This window comes from Apostichopus japonicus, chromosome 4, assembly GCF_037975245.1.
Source record: "Apostichopus japonicus isolate 1M-3 chromosome 4, ASM3797524v1, whole genome shotgun sequence".
Lineage (NCBI taxonomy): Eukaryota > Metazoa > Echinodermata > Holothuroidea > Aspidochirotida > Stichopodidae > Apostichopus > Apostichopus japonicus.
Window position 1 is genome coordinate 2,503,536 of NC_092564.1, and position 18,700 is coordinate 2,522,235.

At 37.4% G+C, this 18,700-nt stretch overlaps 2 protein-coding genes across 2 annotated transcripts; one reads left to right on the plus strand and one right to left on the minus strand.

The window, feature by feature from the left end:
* Positions 1-1,059: 1,059 nt before the first annotated feature.
* Positions 1,060-17,363, plus strand: LOC139967097 (acetylcholinesterase-like). The gene is made up of 7 exons (XM_071970817.1): positions 1,060-1,332; positions 1,976-2,135; positions 2,834-2,911; positions 4,219-4,388; positions 5,024-5,634; positions 14,723-14,886; positions 15,404-17,363. Exons 1-7 carry the CDS (start codon positions 1,060-1,062, stop codon positions 15,544-15,546), a joined length of 1,599 nt encoding a protein of 532 aa, XP_071826918.1. The 3' UTR covers positions 15,547-17,363.
* LOC139966126 (uncharacterized) lies at positions 5,725-14,155 on the minus strand. The gene is made up of 7 exons (XM_071968845.1): positions 13,801-14,155; positions 12,043-12,152; positions 11,418-11,568; positions 10,377-10,558; positions 9,311-9,455; positions 8,766-8,890; positions 5,725-8,242 (listed from the first exon to the last, which is right to left on the minus strand). The coding sequence occupies exons 1-7, from the start codon at positions 13,868-13,870 to the stop codon at positions 8,129-8,131; spliced, it is 897 nt and encodes a 298-aa protein (XP_071824946.1). The 5' UTR covers positions 13,871-14,155; the 3' UTR covers positions 5,725-8,128.
* Positions 17,364-18,700: the final 1,337 nt, after the last annotated feature.

Below are 18,700 nucleotides of genomic sequence, written 5' to 3' on the forward strand. Positions count from 1 at the left end.
TAACTCGAGTCACCATGACTCAGTAACGAAACATAACTCAGTAGGAATTTGTGATATACGGTAGCATTAATGCCACAACAATAACTCGCAACCTAGAGAAAGTCTGTCAATTTGTTATAACACAGATATCAATATAGCAAAGCTTAGACCTTTACCACAATCTCGTTATTGATATAAATATAGCAAACATTCTATACTTTACGAATATAAATCGGGTCTAAAAAAATGTTATTATTGAGCCTAATCATCATCTACTTTGTGGTGAAACGCCGATTGGAAACTCTCGATGTTTGATTGAATTCGCATAGACTGTGGCTAAATCTCAGTGAAATGTAATATTGTTGGGTTTAATTACATAATTTCAAGCACCTTTGCCAGTATGTGTTGAAAATTTCTGCTTATTTTGCCAACTTTACTGAGTATTTCCCGAACGAAGACTGTAATTGATCCGACATAAGATAATTTCGTAAATTGTCTTCACCAAATGGACATTAATTAATACTTTAATTAGCTTGTAATTAACGAATGCATTCGACACTGAAAAAGAAATTGACCAAAATCAACTCAAACATCTTTCTGAATTAAGGTACTGTTCAAAGTATACACAGTTGTAGCCGTACATGATAGACCGGTATATAATGATCATTGTATATATTCATACACCGGGAATTACTTAGCGGTATTTGACAACTCACAAACAAATCGTGGTTAGGGTAAATATATTTGTTCTTGACCAGGATAAAGGCTACCGTATTTAATGCATCATTTGTTTCTTCATTGACGTACAAAGTCTATTGCTTATCATGTTAACCAGCTAGGGTAGGATTAAGACTACATTCTTTAAACAATTAGATTATTTCTGTAATCTGTAGGAGTGATTAACGCTGGAACACTTGTGTTTAGCAATTACTACAAACACTACGTACAGTTACGACGTTTTAGTGTTATTGTAATAAAAACAGTTTTAAAATGGAGCACATATTCAAGTTAAGCGTGTTAATTTTCTTGGTGTATGTACATCAATCCGCATCACTATCGCCAATCACGGTTACTACACCTATGGGTGACATCATGGGTGAAAGAACGCCGTATCAATATTCAGACTCGAAAGTAACGGTTGATACTACGGTAGACATATTCAGAGGGATACCCTACGCCAAGCCACCGGTTGGGGATTTGAGATTCGCCAAGCCCGAACCAATGGACCCTTGGACGGAAGTGTACAACGCCACCTACTTCCGGCCTATATGCTGGCAGATAGTGATTGATAACAGAACGGATGGACAAAGTGAAGATTGTTTACATCTTAATATTTTTTCTCCTAACGTACAGGTAACGCGGCATTATTTCTTGTTTATGAAGTGTTAAAAGCCTAATTATGAATTCCATTATAGCTCTGCAAACGATTTTTGATACTATACTGTGTAGTAAATAATCATTAAAGCAGCCATAACGATATACCGTTTCCCCCAAAAAAATTGGCCCATTCGCCTGCAGATATGGGCTAAATTGGCCGAAAAGTACCTCGTCATAGTTGTGCATGTGATTATGTACTACAGAATAATACAAGAACAGACTTCTCTTAAACCGTCCAGATGGAATACATAATGAGGTTTTGTTTTTGTATTTCATAGTTTTAGTGTATAATTACGTTAATTTATTGTTGTTGTTTTTCGGTTTTCCAGATATCTGTATGACCACATCTGAGATTGAGTATAGCAAGCCTCTTATATATATATACACACCTTACCATTGAGTATAGAGCCATGCGGCCATACCTTTTAACAGAGCACAAACTATATACACTACAAACCTAGGGCTGTATATACTTCGGCTATAATAGATCATTGTGGTGCTCGTTTCGAACTCACTTTTAACCAAACTATTATTTGCTCATTCAATCACTTTTACGAATTCGTTCAATGGCATCCTTCACGAAAGATATTTGTTTCATAATTGTTTTTACTTTTAACAGGGATCCGGTTACCCGGTGTTTGTCCGAATCCACGGTGGCGGTTTTACACAGGGATCCAGTATCGGTCCCGGTTACGACGGTCGGCCGATCGTAGCGATGAGCGATGTGGTAATCGTCGCCATGAACTACCGGTTAAATGCCTTCGGTTTCTTGGCTACTGGTATGGACTCATTTTGATCTTTAATATGGAACTGCGTAAGTTCTCTTCAAGGGCGTAGGAACCGGGGGCTGGGGGCGCCAGCCTCCCCCCCAGTGAAAAATATGGAGGGGCGGAAGTATCATTCCGCCCCCCCCCCCCGCTTCGCAAAAAAAAAACCTTTTTTATTTCCAAAAGAGAAAAAATCTCATTTGGAGCACCAAATTGCATCTAAGGCAAGGTGAAAATGCAAAATTATATACAAAATGGAGTGGGTGGGTTGAAGTGTGCTATATTGCACCAACTTGCATCTGAGGCAACCTGGAATGCAAAAAAATTCCAAACGGGAGGGGGACACCCCCTCCCCTTAGACCCCTCCCCCAGGCCGGCCTTCAGTCTTCAGCCCCCCCCCCCCACTCAAAAGTACCTTCCTACGTCACTGGTTCTCTTTGATCGCTATAGATTCTGATTCCGAGGGTACAAAGAGCTTCATGAAAAGGCATGAGATATTGATCAAAGAAATAATAAACAAAATCACATTGGGTTTGTTAATTAAATGTTTCTTCGACTAATACTTCTTGCACACTGATTCGAATTAATTATTCATTGTTACCTTCATAACAAAAAACGGCAGCGATAGGCGAGTCGAGAATGGTTGCACATCGAGAGCATGGGGATGGGGAAAAATATCTTGTGATCTTTTTTCCGTTTTTTGTGTGCAGGAGATCCGGAGATGCCTGGCAATTATGGTCTCTGGGATCAAAATTTATCCTTAAAATGGATTAAAGAGAACATACATGGTAAGTAACAGTAATCAATGTCGTAAAAACGCAAACAAATCGAACGATAAAGGGTATAGCAATCAAACGTCATTGGCTCATCTTATTTCTAAACTGCGTATATTTTGGTTTAAGTTAGATTAGCATTCTTCTTGTCATGTTCTTCTTGTTTTCACACTGATACACACATGTTTACTTTATTGCTTTTGCCTCTGGAGATGGTAAACTTTTCCTGCCGACTGTTTGTCGATCATTGTGTTTGACGTCTTAACATACACTTTAAATAATATGATATGATATGATATGAAAAAAAATCTGCATATGAAACATACGATATCGCCAATTGTCATTCATTATTCAAATTGCACTAATGCACTAATGGACAACTTTTAGATTGAAATAAATGAGTTTTTACTGATTGTTTCAATCTATTAAAGGTTAATGAAATACTGTATCGTTCAGACTTATCAAGTTGCTTTGAATAATTTGTTCCTATGAAGCTTTTGGAGGAGACCCTAATAACATCACAATAAACGGATACAGTGCAGGAGGGGCGAGTGTAGGCTTCCATCTCATCGCGGAACAAAGTTGGGACTATTTTCATCGCGCTATTCTAATGGTAACAAATCAACAGGGACGCAACAAACTTTATATCTGAGGGGGGAGGGGCTATAAAATTAGACTCATTCCCGCCACCCCACCACCCCACCCCACTGACAGACAAAAGACTAGTATACAGTAGATACTATATTAACTATTATGCGGTACAATTAAAACACTTGGAAATTATTCAACATTGTTTCAAATGTTGCAAATTAATCGCACCATTTTTGCGTCTAAGCACCCTCCAATTTACCAAACCTTTCTCTAAGACTCATCTCCCGGACTGCATAACACCTTAACCCCACCCCCTCTACCCACAATACAAATGGTGGTTGTTCCCACAATAAATCAGTATCCGAAATAGGTCATAGCACTGAAGGTAGGGGATCGGGCTAATGGTACGACGGGCGGGCGGTTGGTTTTACTGGATGCGATTTCAAATAGCACAAACCATGAGGCATAACTTGACTACACAATATTAAGATAGAAGTTAAGGCGTATCATAGAACTCTTTGAAACGTCAGCTGGTATGGAGATGGGTATTAAACTCTAAACACCAATTTCATACACATGAAGGCATCGATATATTTACCACATAACTTATATATACAGGCAGCAATATTCAGCAATATTTCTCCTTATATGCCGTATGTGCCTAGTCTGCCTGTACCTAAAGGAATGGTTGACAACATTTCTAACGATATGTATATTGCTTTCTTATATAGAGTGGCAATATGATGGCCCATGGGGGCTCGAGCAGGACACCCAGAAAGCAAGGCGTGATGCTTTCCTGGTAGGGCGGCTCGCAGGCTGCGGGGACGCCACCAATGGTGGAGAGTTGCGAGACTGTTTACGTCAGTTGGACGAACAAAGATTAATCGCTGCAGCGAATGCGGTACCTATTATTAATTTACACTTGTCTGACACATTAGTTAACGTTGGGAGCATAATAATTGGGGAGTAAGATTGGAAGAGAAATGGTTAAAAATAATATTGAGGATTTGATTAGAGGGAAAGGTAATATGTATATATTCAATCACATTATAGCGAATCACAGGTACTAAAAGTAGTTCTAGTTTAAGATATTGATCCTTTTAAGTTTAAGACTTGCAGCAACTTTACTTAATTACCAAATCAATTGCACATTCAATTACACGTTAATGGATTTATGTATCTGAATTCCCGACACTTAGTTCAACTGCATAACACCAAGTCATATTTTATCTCCAGTTGATGTGAACCATTGCTCAAGCAGTGGATCAAAAAATATGCCTGTTCCGTGGTTCCTTTAAATGTATATCACTTTTGTTGAATACTTGAAAAGTTTTATCGTGTAGCACTCTGTTAGTATTTCTCCCCCCCCCCCCTTTTGTTCAAGTTCATTGTTCTTACCGAAAGTAAGGAAAAATAAATCGGAAATGTACTCAATGAGATTTTGAAGGATTTTGCGTTATCAAAGAATGGTGTCAGAAGTGGGATTGGCATACTTGGGTGACACCTAAACGATGTAATGTTTTAAACTTCATACAGGCTATGGCAACAACTACCAACGTGATACCGCTGGTACCAACTATCGACGGAGAATTCATCACAGACGATCCAAGATACCTCCTAGAGCAGAAAAAATTTAAAATGTGCGATATCTTGACGGGGAATACTAAAGACGATGGGTCTTTGATAACTATGCGAGCCTATCCAGGACAGATTCTTAGAGTAAATCCTTATTCTGACTACGAGACCTTCCTAAGGAAAATAGCGCGCTTCACGTATACATATACCAATGACGTCATAGTTAGCTCGATTGCGCAACAGTATGTCGATTGGGAAGACGTTGACGATCCAAGTACAAATTATTTTTATAAATACATTGAACTTTTAACCGACGAAGGTTTCCACTGCCCTACCGAACATATTGCGCGAGCATATGCTTTGAGCGGCAAAACTGTCTACCGGTACTACTTTAACTTTTTAAGCGTCGGTACTATCCAATTCCCAACTTGGTATGGTGTTGGTCACGATAACGATTTACCTTATGTCTTTGCATACTTCATGAACCCAAGACTGGAAAAAACTTTCACGCCAAAGGAAAAGGACTTCTCACTCGAATTGTTGCGATATTATACCAATTTTGCCAAAACCGGGTAAGTGTGTCGTCCTCTCGTATATGTACAGTGTTACATTATTTGTGTATAAACGAAAGACTTCGTTATGACTTACGTCATAGCAACTGTTGTCACATGTTTATTTATTTATTTATTTATTTGTTTTGCCACAAAAGTACAAAGTGGAGGGAAGTCTTCCATAAAGCTTAAAAGCTTAACAATGTGGAAGACTCCCTGAAGAAAGAAAAGAAAAGAAAAAAAAAATATATATATATATATGTGTATAAATACATATACATATATATAAGTACAAATTAAATGTTCAATATATATATATTAATTACATATAGGTATAAATTAGTTTCTCAAATGTATTCTCAAATACAAATTTTTGATTGCGTAGCAGTGATATGTATATATGATAAAACTCTAACTTAACTGGAATATACTCAATTAATAACAAAAATGAGAATTTGACTGGTTGGGAATGTTACAAATACAAGGCTAGAATTTTGACCAGCTGCTAAAAATATACAAGTGCTTATATACACGCTAAGAACGATGTAGCAAAAATTGCCCAACATTGAAGAATATAATTACTAGAAATTGGGGAAACATAGCACGTGAAACTTTTTTAGCATTTTTTGCTTAACTGTGTTTAGCACAGGTTTTTCCTAAACTTTTGGGTAACATTTTTCTTAAAAATTGGGCAAAACTTGAGTTGCTAAACTATGGGCAATGTCACATTTACCCAATATTTATGAAAATTTTTACCAAAAAGTTTAGGAAAAACCTGTGCTAAACACAGTTCAGCAAAAAGTGCTAATAATTCTTACGTGCTATGTTTCCCCAATTTCTAGCACTATTATATTCTCCAATGTTGGTCACTTTTTGCTACAGTTGATTTTTAGATTATACAGCAATTACAAACATGCAAATCAAATCACAGAATGGACCAAAGTAAGTTTCTGATTCGCAAACTGCTTTATTTTTCACTTTCTCTTAAGCAACATTTTGCAATTTATACAATTTCTCTTGCAGTTACTTATTCTTTTGTTTTCTATCTTGTGATATAAGTTTTAAGTGTATCTGCACATATATAATATGAATACATAAACATTCCCCAAAAGAATTTATCACTTGGGTTTAAATTGAACAAGCAAAAATGTGATACCAAAAAATTAAAAATTGTTATCATTCACTGTAAAATGTAGCCTGTAAATTTTGTAGAGTTTGCAAGTAAACCAGGCCTGAAATCTTTGACTAACATGGCAAGAGTTTGATGATGTTAATGAAATTCCTTTTCATAGTGGGGTCATCCCTTTCACTACTCTATTTAATTGAAAAATCTAATATAAACCCTTATATCGTTGTTGTTGTTATTATTATAACTGTTTGTTTTTCAGGAGGTGGTAGATGTTAAGTGACAGTTTTAACAAACATATCTAACAATTAAGTTTTCATTGCAATGCTAGGTCAGGAAAATCTCAGGGCCTGGAACACAATACATGGAGGGCTTTTGAAATTGAACTATATATATCCAAATGCTTCTTGACTTTGCAATCCCTGCATGTGCAGGCAGAGTACCTAAGTTTTTATAGCCTCTGCTGATGTCAACTTATGATATACTTCATACCTCATATTAAGTATCTATGCCTAAATAAAGAATTCATCAAAATAACAGGTTTATCAATACCACTCTATCTGAGGACTTCAAAAAACCCAACAACAATATGATTTCACACGATACTAATTAAGAAACCAATCAATTAAACAACAATGTTGACCAACAAAACCCACCATATTCCTGATGGTCAGAGACTTGAATCATTCATGTAGTTGAACTAATAAATCATTATATAGTAATTACATGTTATGTTGATCAAACTTACAATGTATAACCCATGAAATATCTTTATGCTGACTGTCGATCAAGCTAATTAATTGTAATTAACTATCATACTATTTGTGATGTCAAACTAGTCAGTCATGTAGCTTACATAATAAATCAGTACCAACATGGCAATGGTAACCAAACCAATCAGTCATAAACAATGATACATAATATCACAATCAAGCTATTCAATCATAATCAACTGCTATATTAATAATAATATTCAGGTAAACAATTCAATCTTAACCATCAAACTAGTCAAGTCATGTTGAATGAAAGTGATAAACTAACACATAATATTCATGAAAAGCGAACTTAATCATTACAGCAAACAAAGTCCATTATAGAACTTACAACAGAAAAGTTACAAACCAACACAGTAGAACAGGGTTATCAATGCAGGCAGTTACACGTATAGCAGCTGGTGGTATAATACTTTACATTGAGTTGTAATAGGCACGGAAAGCCTTCACAGAGCTTATTTCCTTTGTGATAGCTGTGTTCAACTCATAAATAATGCTTTGCAGAAATTGCCATGATGCCTCACAGTCAGGCTGATACTCAATATCGAACACAAAGTGCATCTTGAAGCATGTGTCAATGGCTTTCAACAGTGAGGTTGCAGGTAGAGCCTTTCTCTCAATCAGCACAAAAAATTGACTTCTGCTTTAAGTCCCAAAGAACTACAGTAAATGGCTGTGGATGTACCGTTTCATCTATATCTCCACAAAAGGACTTGATGTTTGTCACGTTCTGTAATGATAAAGGATGTATAAATCATTCACATAAATGCTGACTGAAAGAGAGACACAGCTGACCAACAGACAGACAGACAACAGACTAATGGCAGATATAACGATGGAAAACGTGTAGGCCAATAATTTATTTCACGATAACCATAATAAAGTTTTGTTATTAGCATAAATGAACGCATATCAAACAAATGGCTTACTGATATTGGCAACTGAGTAGACATCACTGTAATGAAAAACATTGACAATACTAAACATTTTGTGACACCAAAATTCATGATATCCCCTGTTGACCGATGATACCATCAAAGATATGAAAAAGCTTGTGATGCTGACCTTGAAGTATCAATATCTACTAACTGTGTAATGACAAATAATGCTACAAATATTGTGAATAAATCTTGGTTTAACAGCATATTGTGGCATATCACAAGTGTAGCTTCACATGGTCATAGGGTGCCAGCAGATTTGCATAAATATCCAGCCTACATCATCTATGAACTGAATGAATATTCAATACTTACAGATCGGATGTCTATGAATGCCTTTACACCGGCAGAAACTGACATAGATCCTCTGCCCTTCTTTCTCTTGTGCCGACTCTGAAATACATATGGCAGAGCAAAAAATCCAAGTTCCTCTTCTGTCACTGTCAAAACGCAGAAAATAAAAATGTACATATAGACTGTTATACGAACTTGCAGGGTTTTATAAATAGTTGCATAAACCCCTCGTGAGTGCACTGCCCTTAATCATGGGTTGCCATTTCCATTTTACTGCAGGGATGGGATGCCCAAATTTTTAGGGGTGAAAAATATATGCTAAAACATAAGTCAAAGGCAGTTGATTAAGGGAATTGCTCAATGTGTGTGTCTCCTGTGTGTGTCATATGAACCTTGAATTTACCAAGGTTTTACAATTGGTAATATAGACAATTACATCCTTCTTTTCACACACAAACACACACATACTTCATACTATTAGTCAAAAGCTGTTTGTCTAAATTTTTCTCCTTTGGTAACATTACACAAAACTTTTTTACTGGTTTGTGATGCTTAATCCAACTTACAAAGTGTGCAGTCCCAAGGAAGTTCTTTCATCCATCCTGGAAAGTTCTTTTCCGTATATGATAAAATGACCTTGCAGACAGCTGGCCACTTCTCATACAATTTTTCTGCTGATTCTGGTTGAAGTACTTGGATATCTTGTTCAATCTGTATATACATTAAGATGGGAGAGTAAAGAAAACTATTCACTAAAGGAGAGCATTTGGAGAATGGAATGGGAAATAATTTGGTAAATCACTGATTGCACTGACGTAATGCTGAGGTTAGTGCAATGTCAATCACACAAAACTACTAGAAAGACACAATGCAAAAAGGCATTGAGAAACAAGAAATTGTAGTTAAAGCACATATCAGGAATTTAGGCATGAGAAACCGTTTTTCACCAGAAGGATAACTTGCCATTCGTTCCAATCACAAATTGGAGAAAGTAGACCATAACTACATATGTTTGCAGCATTTTCTTGCAGAATTGGTGCATTTAATCTTTCAGCTTTGACTCAGCAAAACTGTGTATTCATCTTTTTGGAGAATACCGGTTAGTCTTATTTCAGCTTGTCACACTGCATATATCTGTAGGCCTATATCTAATCCTTCATTTACCACCCCTGTAATGATGTGCATGAAGCCTGAATGAATTTGCAAGGGCAGCCAAAATGTAAAGTATTACAATAAGACATATATTTGTCTTCCAAACTCAACCATTACCATTTGTGAATTAATAGCACAAACCTGGTATCAGGTCATCAATGCTCCAAGATGTTGGAAACATCTACAATCCTTACAAAATGGGTCAAACAGCTATTATCAAGGAATGTTCTGAGTCAATCACTGTTCAGCACAATATTCTTAAAAGTTATGTTAAAGTTGCATTTTTTCTATGCTCCAAGCACAATTAATTCAAGAGCACTGTCATTGAGACATAAGAACCCTCCCATTCTCAACAGCTGTGACTTAGAAAACAGCTACTTCCATAAAACATCACAAAAGATAAGCTGCAGAGGTAGAAATTAATGAACAAACTCATTCATCCTAGTAGCATTTACAATATGCTGACTTTTCAATACTTACCATGCCTGGAAGTAGTATCTTTGGATACTCCACAAGAGCTTCTTTGAAGCCTTTTGATTTGATCAGTATCTGTCTTCTCTTTGCTGTCTTTAGCATGTACTCTTCCATAGTAGCACGTGGCTGCTCATTATGTTGAAGCCACGTCTTCATCTTTTGGGTGTCCTCCTCAGACACAGAATCATCTGAAATCAGAATGCAAAAATGAATAGCGGTTTTAATTAGGTAATAATAGGGTTCTATGGTCCACCTACAACTAAATATGAGATCTGACTAAGCTTCTAGTCTTGAGCACATACACACATGCATATACCCACGCATACACACACACACACACACACACATAAGCCATTATGAATGCATATGCTTCTCTTTACATTGAAACCATAAAACTAAGTTGTGATGAAACTTAATGTTAGCACCGAAATAGACAGATACTATTGGTTGAGGAAAGCATTTCTTATTGTAACACTACTTTTTGAAGACAGCAATGTGATCTGAATGTAGTGAAATTCAATGCACAAATTTTTCTTATATTAACACCCCACTACCAGGTTACTCCTATTTGCTCATCCATCCAGGCTTTTTCCAGATATTAATGGAGTGCCAAGATTCAAATCCCCAAGTCCACCTTGAACCCCTCCCCCCCCCCCCCCATTCACATCAACATCAGGATTAAAAACTGTGTTAGTGTGAAACATTATTCTTGCAGCACAATGAATCTTTCCTTACATATCAACATGTTCACTAAAAATTGACCAGCCAATTGGGACCCCCTTCCATCTACCAAGAGAATAAAAAAAAACATTTAGAAATTGTTCAACTGCCTAGTGCGTGTGAATTTTCTCATTCTCTACACTCCCTAACAGCTCCTATAACCCAAGGGGATCAAAACCTTTCATAAACCTATGGAACATCCCAAGTTTGCAATACAATAATGCTTTCTTATCAAGGTTCTTTCTTTATTCCCCCACCCCTACCCTCCACTGGTGAGGGGCCCTTCAATTCAGTGTTGACTAAGTTACTCAAGTGTTTTACACTCACCAGTGTCTTCATCATTATCATGCTTGCCTTCTGGTGATGTTGCTTCTTCAGTTGTGCTGTATTTCTTCACTCGTTTTCTACTGTATTTAAGATGCTCTTCCAACCATCCGCTCGCTGGTCTCCCACTGGTGCTTTTAGTGTAAAATGCCTCCTGTGAAAATGAAATACCACCAATTTCACAATTAACTATCCCAATCCCTTCAAAAAGCTAAACATATCTGCAATAATGTGTTTACTACAATAATTCCCTTTTTACTTGACACTGGTTATCAAATATTACTTGATGTTTTGTAAGTATGCCCACATTTGGTGCAAAATTTGAGTCTATTTGGATATTTCCTGTGGCAAATCCAGCACAGGGGGTACAATATGCACCAACAGATAGTGTCACTCTGGCTTATAAGTAGATAATACCCCCCCCCCCATCCACACACATCCATTGGCCCCCTCACACTAGTTTTGTTCCAGTTCCGGAATGAATGCCATGGATGTATTTTAAATGACCAAGAAGAGCTTCTACACTTGCCTCTTGTAATGTAGCCAGACACTTGAAGCATACTAATAACATGATAGTAACTATAAGTAGTAAAGTAAAGTATGCAGAAACAGTGGTCATAATACTAACATAGCTTTTCAATCTGTAGGCAAACTTGACACGGAGCCCAACTTTTGGAATCAGCTCTTTCAGTGAAGTTTCATCAAGAAGTTTGAATGATTCAAGGTCGATCTCATTGTCTGAAAGAAACAACAAACAAGAAAGAAAACATGATTACTTTAAAACCTATTCATATTTATGTGAATAATGTGATCAAAACAATTTGAGAAAACTACTGACCAATGTTTGAAATTGGTAACCTAGGTGGCTTTAAAAGACCAACTGAATGCAAATTAAAGAAAACATAGACCACCATTCCTGTAAATACTAACAAAGCACAAGCCAACTCCTGAATAAAAAATCAAAACAAGCAAACTTGTCAGCTGTCCATTTTTCTTCCAGAGATGTGCCCCTGTCGGGCGGTTCCACCCAGCCCTAGGAATTTCCGCCTGGCAATTATTAAAAAATCCCGCCCGGCGCTTTATATCTACTTGGTGCGGGCAAATCTCTACCGTAGAGGCCTACAGGTATTCCTGATAGAAAATTCAAAATTCTACTTTTAATAGTTTCTTATAATTTTCCAAAAACCAATCTTATTATCATGATAGTCATGCAAACTACAATAACAAACTTTCATAATGCATCGGTTCATATAGTTAGCCTACATAGGCCTACAATCGCCAACATACTTTGCGCGTAACCAACCTACAGCTATTGTAGTATTGTACGTGTTACTATTTGCCGCACAGCAGATTCATAACAATGAAACAGAGCAGTCTCAGTTTAATATGCAAGTTCTATTTGATTACACTATACCTATTGTGCGCTGCGCTTTTGAGGCTAGATGTACAACAGCGAAACTGCTGTACATAGTAGGTTTGGATTTTGACTGATTTTGCCAATTTATCAATGTAATCTAAACACTATATTTGTGCTGCTAATTAGATAGTTTAATAAAGAAATGTTTACATCAAATCAAGGAACAGACTAGGCCATACAGGATGAAAACGGATTGGGAATTGAAATACTGTAGCAACTCACAATACTTAACGGTTTTCAAATAAGTACATGATTTATTCTTAAACTTACAGATTTTCCTTAAAGAACTCGAAGAACGGGTAATTGTCCTTTTCATTCACACAATGTCGGCCTAGGTCAAATGTTATACAGGCTTGAGCTTTACAAAGTGGTCATGCATGGGACACCCCCTCCCCCAGTGGCAGCAACTTCCCAATAAGACTAGAGGAAAATAACTAAACCATAACTGAGTGGTGATATAGCATACTTGCGGTAGGCTGGGCTAAGGCCTGGTCCAATGTTGGACCTCCAGTAATCCAGCATAGCTAGCCTATTACAGGTCTCAATTGCAACCTAGGCCTAAGCAACATTTCAACTGGTAAAAACTCTGTAACTAGGCCTAGGCTAATCATGGTGTTAGGCTCACCAAATCATCACTATCACAAAGAATGAGTACGAAATGTCTGGCCAAGACTAGGCCCTTGGTGCATACTTTCGGTGGAGCGTGACCACAGTTTCTGTGTACTAGCCTAGCCCATTATCATATTCATAACATAAGACTTCACATTACATCTTAACACTAATAATACCTACTTGCTCTTAGCTAAAATTTAAAACGTTACTGTTACTACTTCTAGGCTAACGTATATGCCTACAACAAATAGTAACGGCGACCTAGCCTCGCGTTAGGCCAACGGACGGAAGTTAAAATCGTGTATGCCGCACATGCATAGTTTTACGGTTTTGGCGAAGGAAATTACAAATAACTACCTTCAAATGTCTCTATTAGCTCATCCATTCCCCATCTGGTGAGAATTGATTTGACTTCAGGCTCTGACATGATGAATTACGGCCATAGAGCAAGTATTACAACAAATCACCGTTCGCTTTTCGGAGCTTGAGACTGCGCACAGGTACGGTATGGCGCGATTGCAGTGCAGAACAATGAAGGCCAAACGAATTTGTTGCACGCAACACTCTTTGTGCTCAACTTTTTGGCACAAACCCTTTGCTAAGTGCATGAAGCAACATTTTGCTTACAAACATAGTAATTGACTCTCAGGAGTTGGGCAATTTTTGCCAAAAAAATTATTACCCAACTAAATTTGCCCAACAGTTCTTAGCGTGTACCCTCCAAGGCAAAATCAAGTTATCAGGTGCATTTTTGAGAATCACACACAACACACACCAGTTATCTTACCGGTTTGTCGATTATTCCACTGAGGATTGTTAACCGACTTATCATATATTTATCTCTTCTGATAGAAAAATACAAGTATATTTTGTTTTCTCTACTGGTAAACGGCGAAATCCTCTTGACATTTAGCCAGTAAACCGATAACTTTAATTTCGAGGCCTGAATAATATCTTGTTGGAGAAGGAATGATTTTCTTTTCTGAGAGTGACACTTTTGGTCCTAATAAGCAAAAGTGGCAGTATTATCAAGTATTCACAAGTCTCAATGCAATCTTTATGTGATTAACGTATACAGAACACTCCTATGTATGAATGCGTAATCGTTATTCTGTGCACACTATATAGCTTTCAGAGTGCAGTTTTACTCCTGGCAATGAAATGGTGAAAAAATCCACCATATATGGACAAATAATTAAATGGGCTTAAAGTTGATGCGATTTTCTGTATCGAACAACAACATAAAATAGGGGTATTTTTTCGTTTCTCTTTCGTCCAGTGATCCAAATGTTGGGAGTCCTGTAAGTTTTTCTTGGGAGCCTTTTACCGTCCCTGGCTTAAATATTCTGGAAGAGAAACCGGACTTTGAGGCCATCCCTGGAGCGAGAGCGGAATTCAACGCATTTTGGAACGACTACGTTTTAAAATTAGTTAAATATACAGGTACGCTGGGAATGTATGTTTTGAGGATTCTGTGATGATAATAATATACATAGACCTATATACAGACACAAACGAAGTCAGCATATGTGGAGTTTGCTATGATAAATAATATTAAATATAGTGTCGATATGCGACACATGGATACACCACGTCTGGAGTGAGCTTTACATCTCTGACGGAAGGTACGATCCTCCTCCCCCCCCCCAACCCACCCCCTCCCCAACACACACACCCAAATAGTCGCTAGTAACAGTGAGATGGAGCGACTGTCTAAGTGATATAGCCATCCATGTTCATCAAATGTTTCAGGATGTGTTTTGTTTTCAGATCTTTAAATTGACGGCATAGTGTTAGTGGAATATGTCCTGCTACTGCCACAGCCTTCTTCAACGTGAACCCGCTCCAGTCACCTTACCTAAGTTTTATAAGTCATGCGAAGGATTCCGGAATGCTATCAAACACAAATAGATGCTCAATCATGAAATTAAGTATCTCTTTTTTTTTAAACGTTTTGTAGATTTTGCTCCTGATTCGAGTACAGGAGAAGAAGAAGAATTAGAAGAGTGGCGGGAGGAATATTATCGTTGGAAGAATGACGACTTTCCAGCCTGGAGACTGGATTTCCAAGAATACCAGGATTCTGATCAATGTCCAGCTTAAGTACATCGACTTAATCAATTGTTTCTACAGAATGATTTTAAGTATTTTACGAGAAGATACTTTTCTCATGAAGGAAAATGCATGTAGTCAGTACGGGATCGTTTTACTACTAAAAACAAGTTTTAGCAACTACAAAAAGATTTTCGAAATAATGAAGAAACTTTTCCACATTACGAGCAGATTTTTTACAGTGTCCAGCTGCTTAATTGCTTAAGTTCATCGACTTGGTCAATTCTTTATACAGAATGATTTTAAGTATTTTACTAAAGATACTTTCTCATGAAGGAAAATGCCTGCAGTCAGTACGGAAGCGTTTTACTACGGAAGCGTATTGCTGTCACACACTTTTGTTTTGAATATGATTAGTATATATACAGATGCGGGATGCATTCATCTGTGGTATAAATATGTTGGTTTTTCTTATTGTATGGGATCACCAAGGAGGCTCTTCGCCTATTGAATTAATCTTCCCAATGCATGATCACATGGGTGGGTATATGGATAAAGATGAAGGGAAGGATGGTTAGAAGAAGGGATGCACCACTAAGAAGTGCATAATAACCCAGACTTTAGTCCTCTGAGGGGCGAGAGTCTGGTTTCTTATGTTCCCTTTGAGGTTTCATTTTGTTTCAGATGAAAATTAGTTCTTCTACCGCCGTCACCACCATCACCCCTCCCACCCCCTCCCCTCCTGCCCCTCTTCCATTCGTCGATTTTATTTACAAGTGTACAAGAGAAGAGTAACACGAAAACATCGAGTGATATGTTAAGATCTATAGAAAACAGATTTTGCATTTAAGCGATGGTTTATTCATCTAACAATGTGTTACTCAACCACCTTACCATTGCTTCTCCATACTTTCATTTCTCTTCAACCTTCACGGAGATTGATGAGAGGAAGGGGCGGAGTGGGGAAGGGGGGGGGGGCTAAGGCATAAATTGCTACCGATGCTGTGATCTAATCGGCGGCGCTAGGCCTTGATCCAAGCGACGAAGTGCAAAATGGCGCTTGAGCCCTCAACTTGGCGACGGCGGCCTTGGAACCAGAGGTGCACCGGTAAACCGGTGGCCATTTCGGCCCTAGGTGGAGGGGGGGGGGGGGTTGGTGGTGAACCGACGCGCCGGTTCACTGTGCTGAAACTCGACATATTTTTCAGAAACACTTTTTTAAGAGAACTTAAAACCATAGACTTTTGCAATTTAGCTAATCAAAGCCATCGAGTAAAAGAAATGGATGGCAATTGATCCGTCACGTGACCTCCAATGACCAATCCTAATATATCTCAGAATTAATCATTGTGTTCTCTGGTAACTCTGTTCGTCGGCCATGTCACCTTTTATTATGAAGTATTTATGAAAGCTATAACGGAAATTTCCTTAATGATAATATTATGCTTCATTTTCTTTATAAACAAGGAACATGATTATGACAATGACTTCTATTGTTAATATAGATAACGAAACCTTTATGAGTCTATGAAATAAGTAAACCAAGATTGACCCACCAAGTTGATTGTAAGGATTTGATAGGATTTTAATATTGAATATTGATGAGAATCTCAGAATATCGTGGAACTAATTATACGTTCTTCTATAATATGATCATATCTTCGGGATAACCTTAATAATATAACGATGCAACCTCCAACGTCAAGGACTTTGGATAGGTTACCGGCTTTTCCTGTTAAAGAAACGACACGATTTTGTCTCTGTTTATCAACAAATAAATTGTTATCTTTGATCAACTGTATATCTTTCTTGCAGCTTATTTGTTATAGGGTTCAGGTGTTTTTTTTTGTTGATTTTCTCTGATATATAATGTAATCTTTTAAGTAGGTTTATAAATAGTTCGAATAACATACCTGGCACAATCACGCAAGTAATGAACTGTCATCGATATATGGGTCGATCTACTTATACTGTTACATGTTTAACAGAAACAATACGTTATAGGAAGGATTCATACGACAGGTATATAAAAGGCGATTCATACCAACCTATTTGAATTCGTGGTAATTGTTTTCAAAAATGGAAATAACAATAACCCCGATATACAGTCAGCGAGGACCTGCTTACTTCTGCAGTATTCTTATAGTAGTCGGCTGCCATTGCATTCCACTAAAGTATTTCCTTCCCATGTTTTGTTTTAAATTATAGACTACAAACGCCTTCAGTAGGACTCATAGATCTTGAGAAATCTATAAAATTCTGAAAATATTCACGTTGCTTCAAAGGGTTATTACTTATTATATATAAAGGTAAAATGTTAATTGTAATAGCCTATACCTATCTAACTGTCCTCTCCAAATATTTCTACTAGGTTAAGGTCAGTATCTTTCTTAGTTTTTTTGGAAGAAAAGATTTATTTAGAATAAATGAAGTTCATCAACTTAACTGACTGCAGTCCCCTATAAGCTAAAACGTGCAGAGACATATAACGTTAGCTATATACAACACAGCAACACAACATTCAAAATATAACGTTTCTGTGATCAAAAGAGGATATGTTTTCAATACATCAGACTGTCAGAAAATTACACTTGACCGGGAGAACTTATGTTGGATGTGAGTGACTTGTTACTTACACAAAGAACGTAATTTTTTTCTATATCTTTTTTATAATACTAACAAAGAAGAATATAATTAAACATTAGGACTAAAGGGACGAGAGCTGAAATCCAAAATATCTCTTAAGGTGGATATCGAGGGCGCAGTAGACAAATAGCTAAGGCAATGGATTTTCTATTCAAAGATTTCCGGTTCGAGTCCTGGCCAGATGGCTATATTGTATCCGTGGGCAAGGCACTTACTGTTCATCGCCTCACTTCACCCAGGTGTGTAAATTGGTACCTATACGAGGTACCTTGTAGATATATTTGTGGGCGCTGCTTTGTGGCTGCGCCCTATGGGAATTCCTCCATGGGACACGTCGATGTGGCGCACTATAGTGCCCCAGGAGGGACTGTATGTGCGTGTGTATGGGTGTGACAAGTTACCACTGGCCAGTGGTTAAATTGATGTGGTCTTGTGAGAAGGACCTACCTTGATACCAGACTGTAAACCTTCAATTCTTTTTTAAAACTTTATCATTAATAAAGGACATCCAATGATTGTCTATATTTTGCTAGATCATAACATACATCAAAGTTATAAG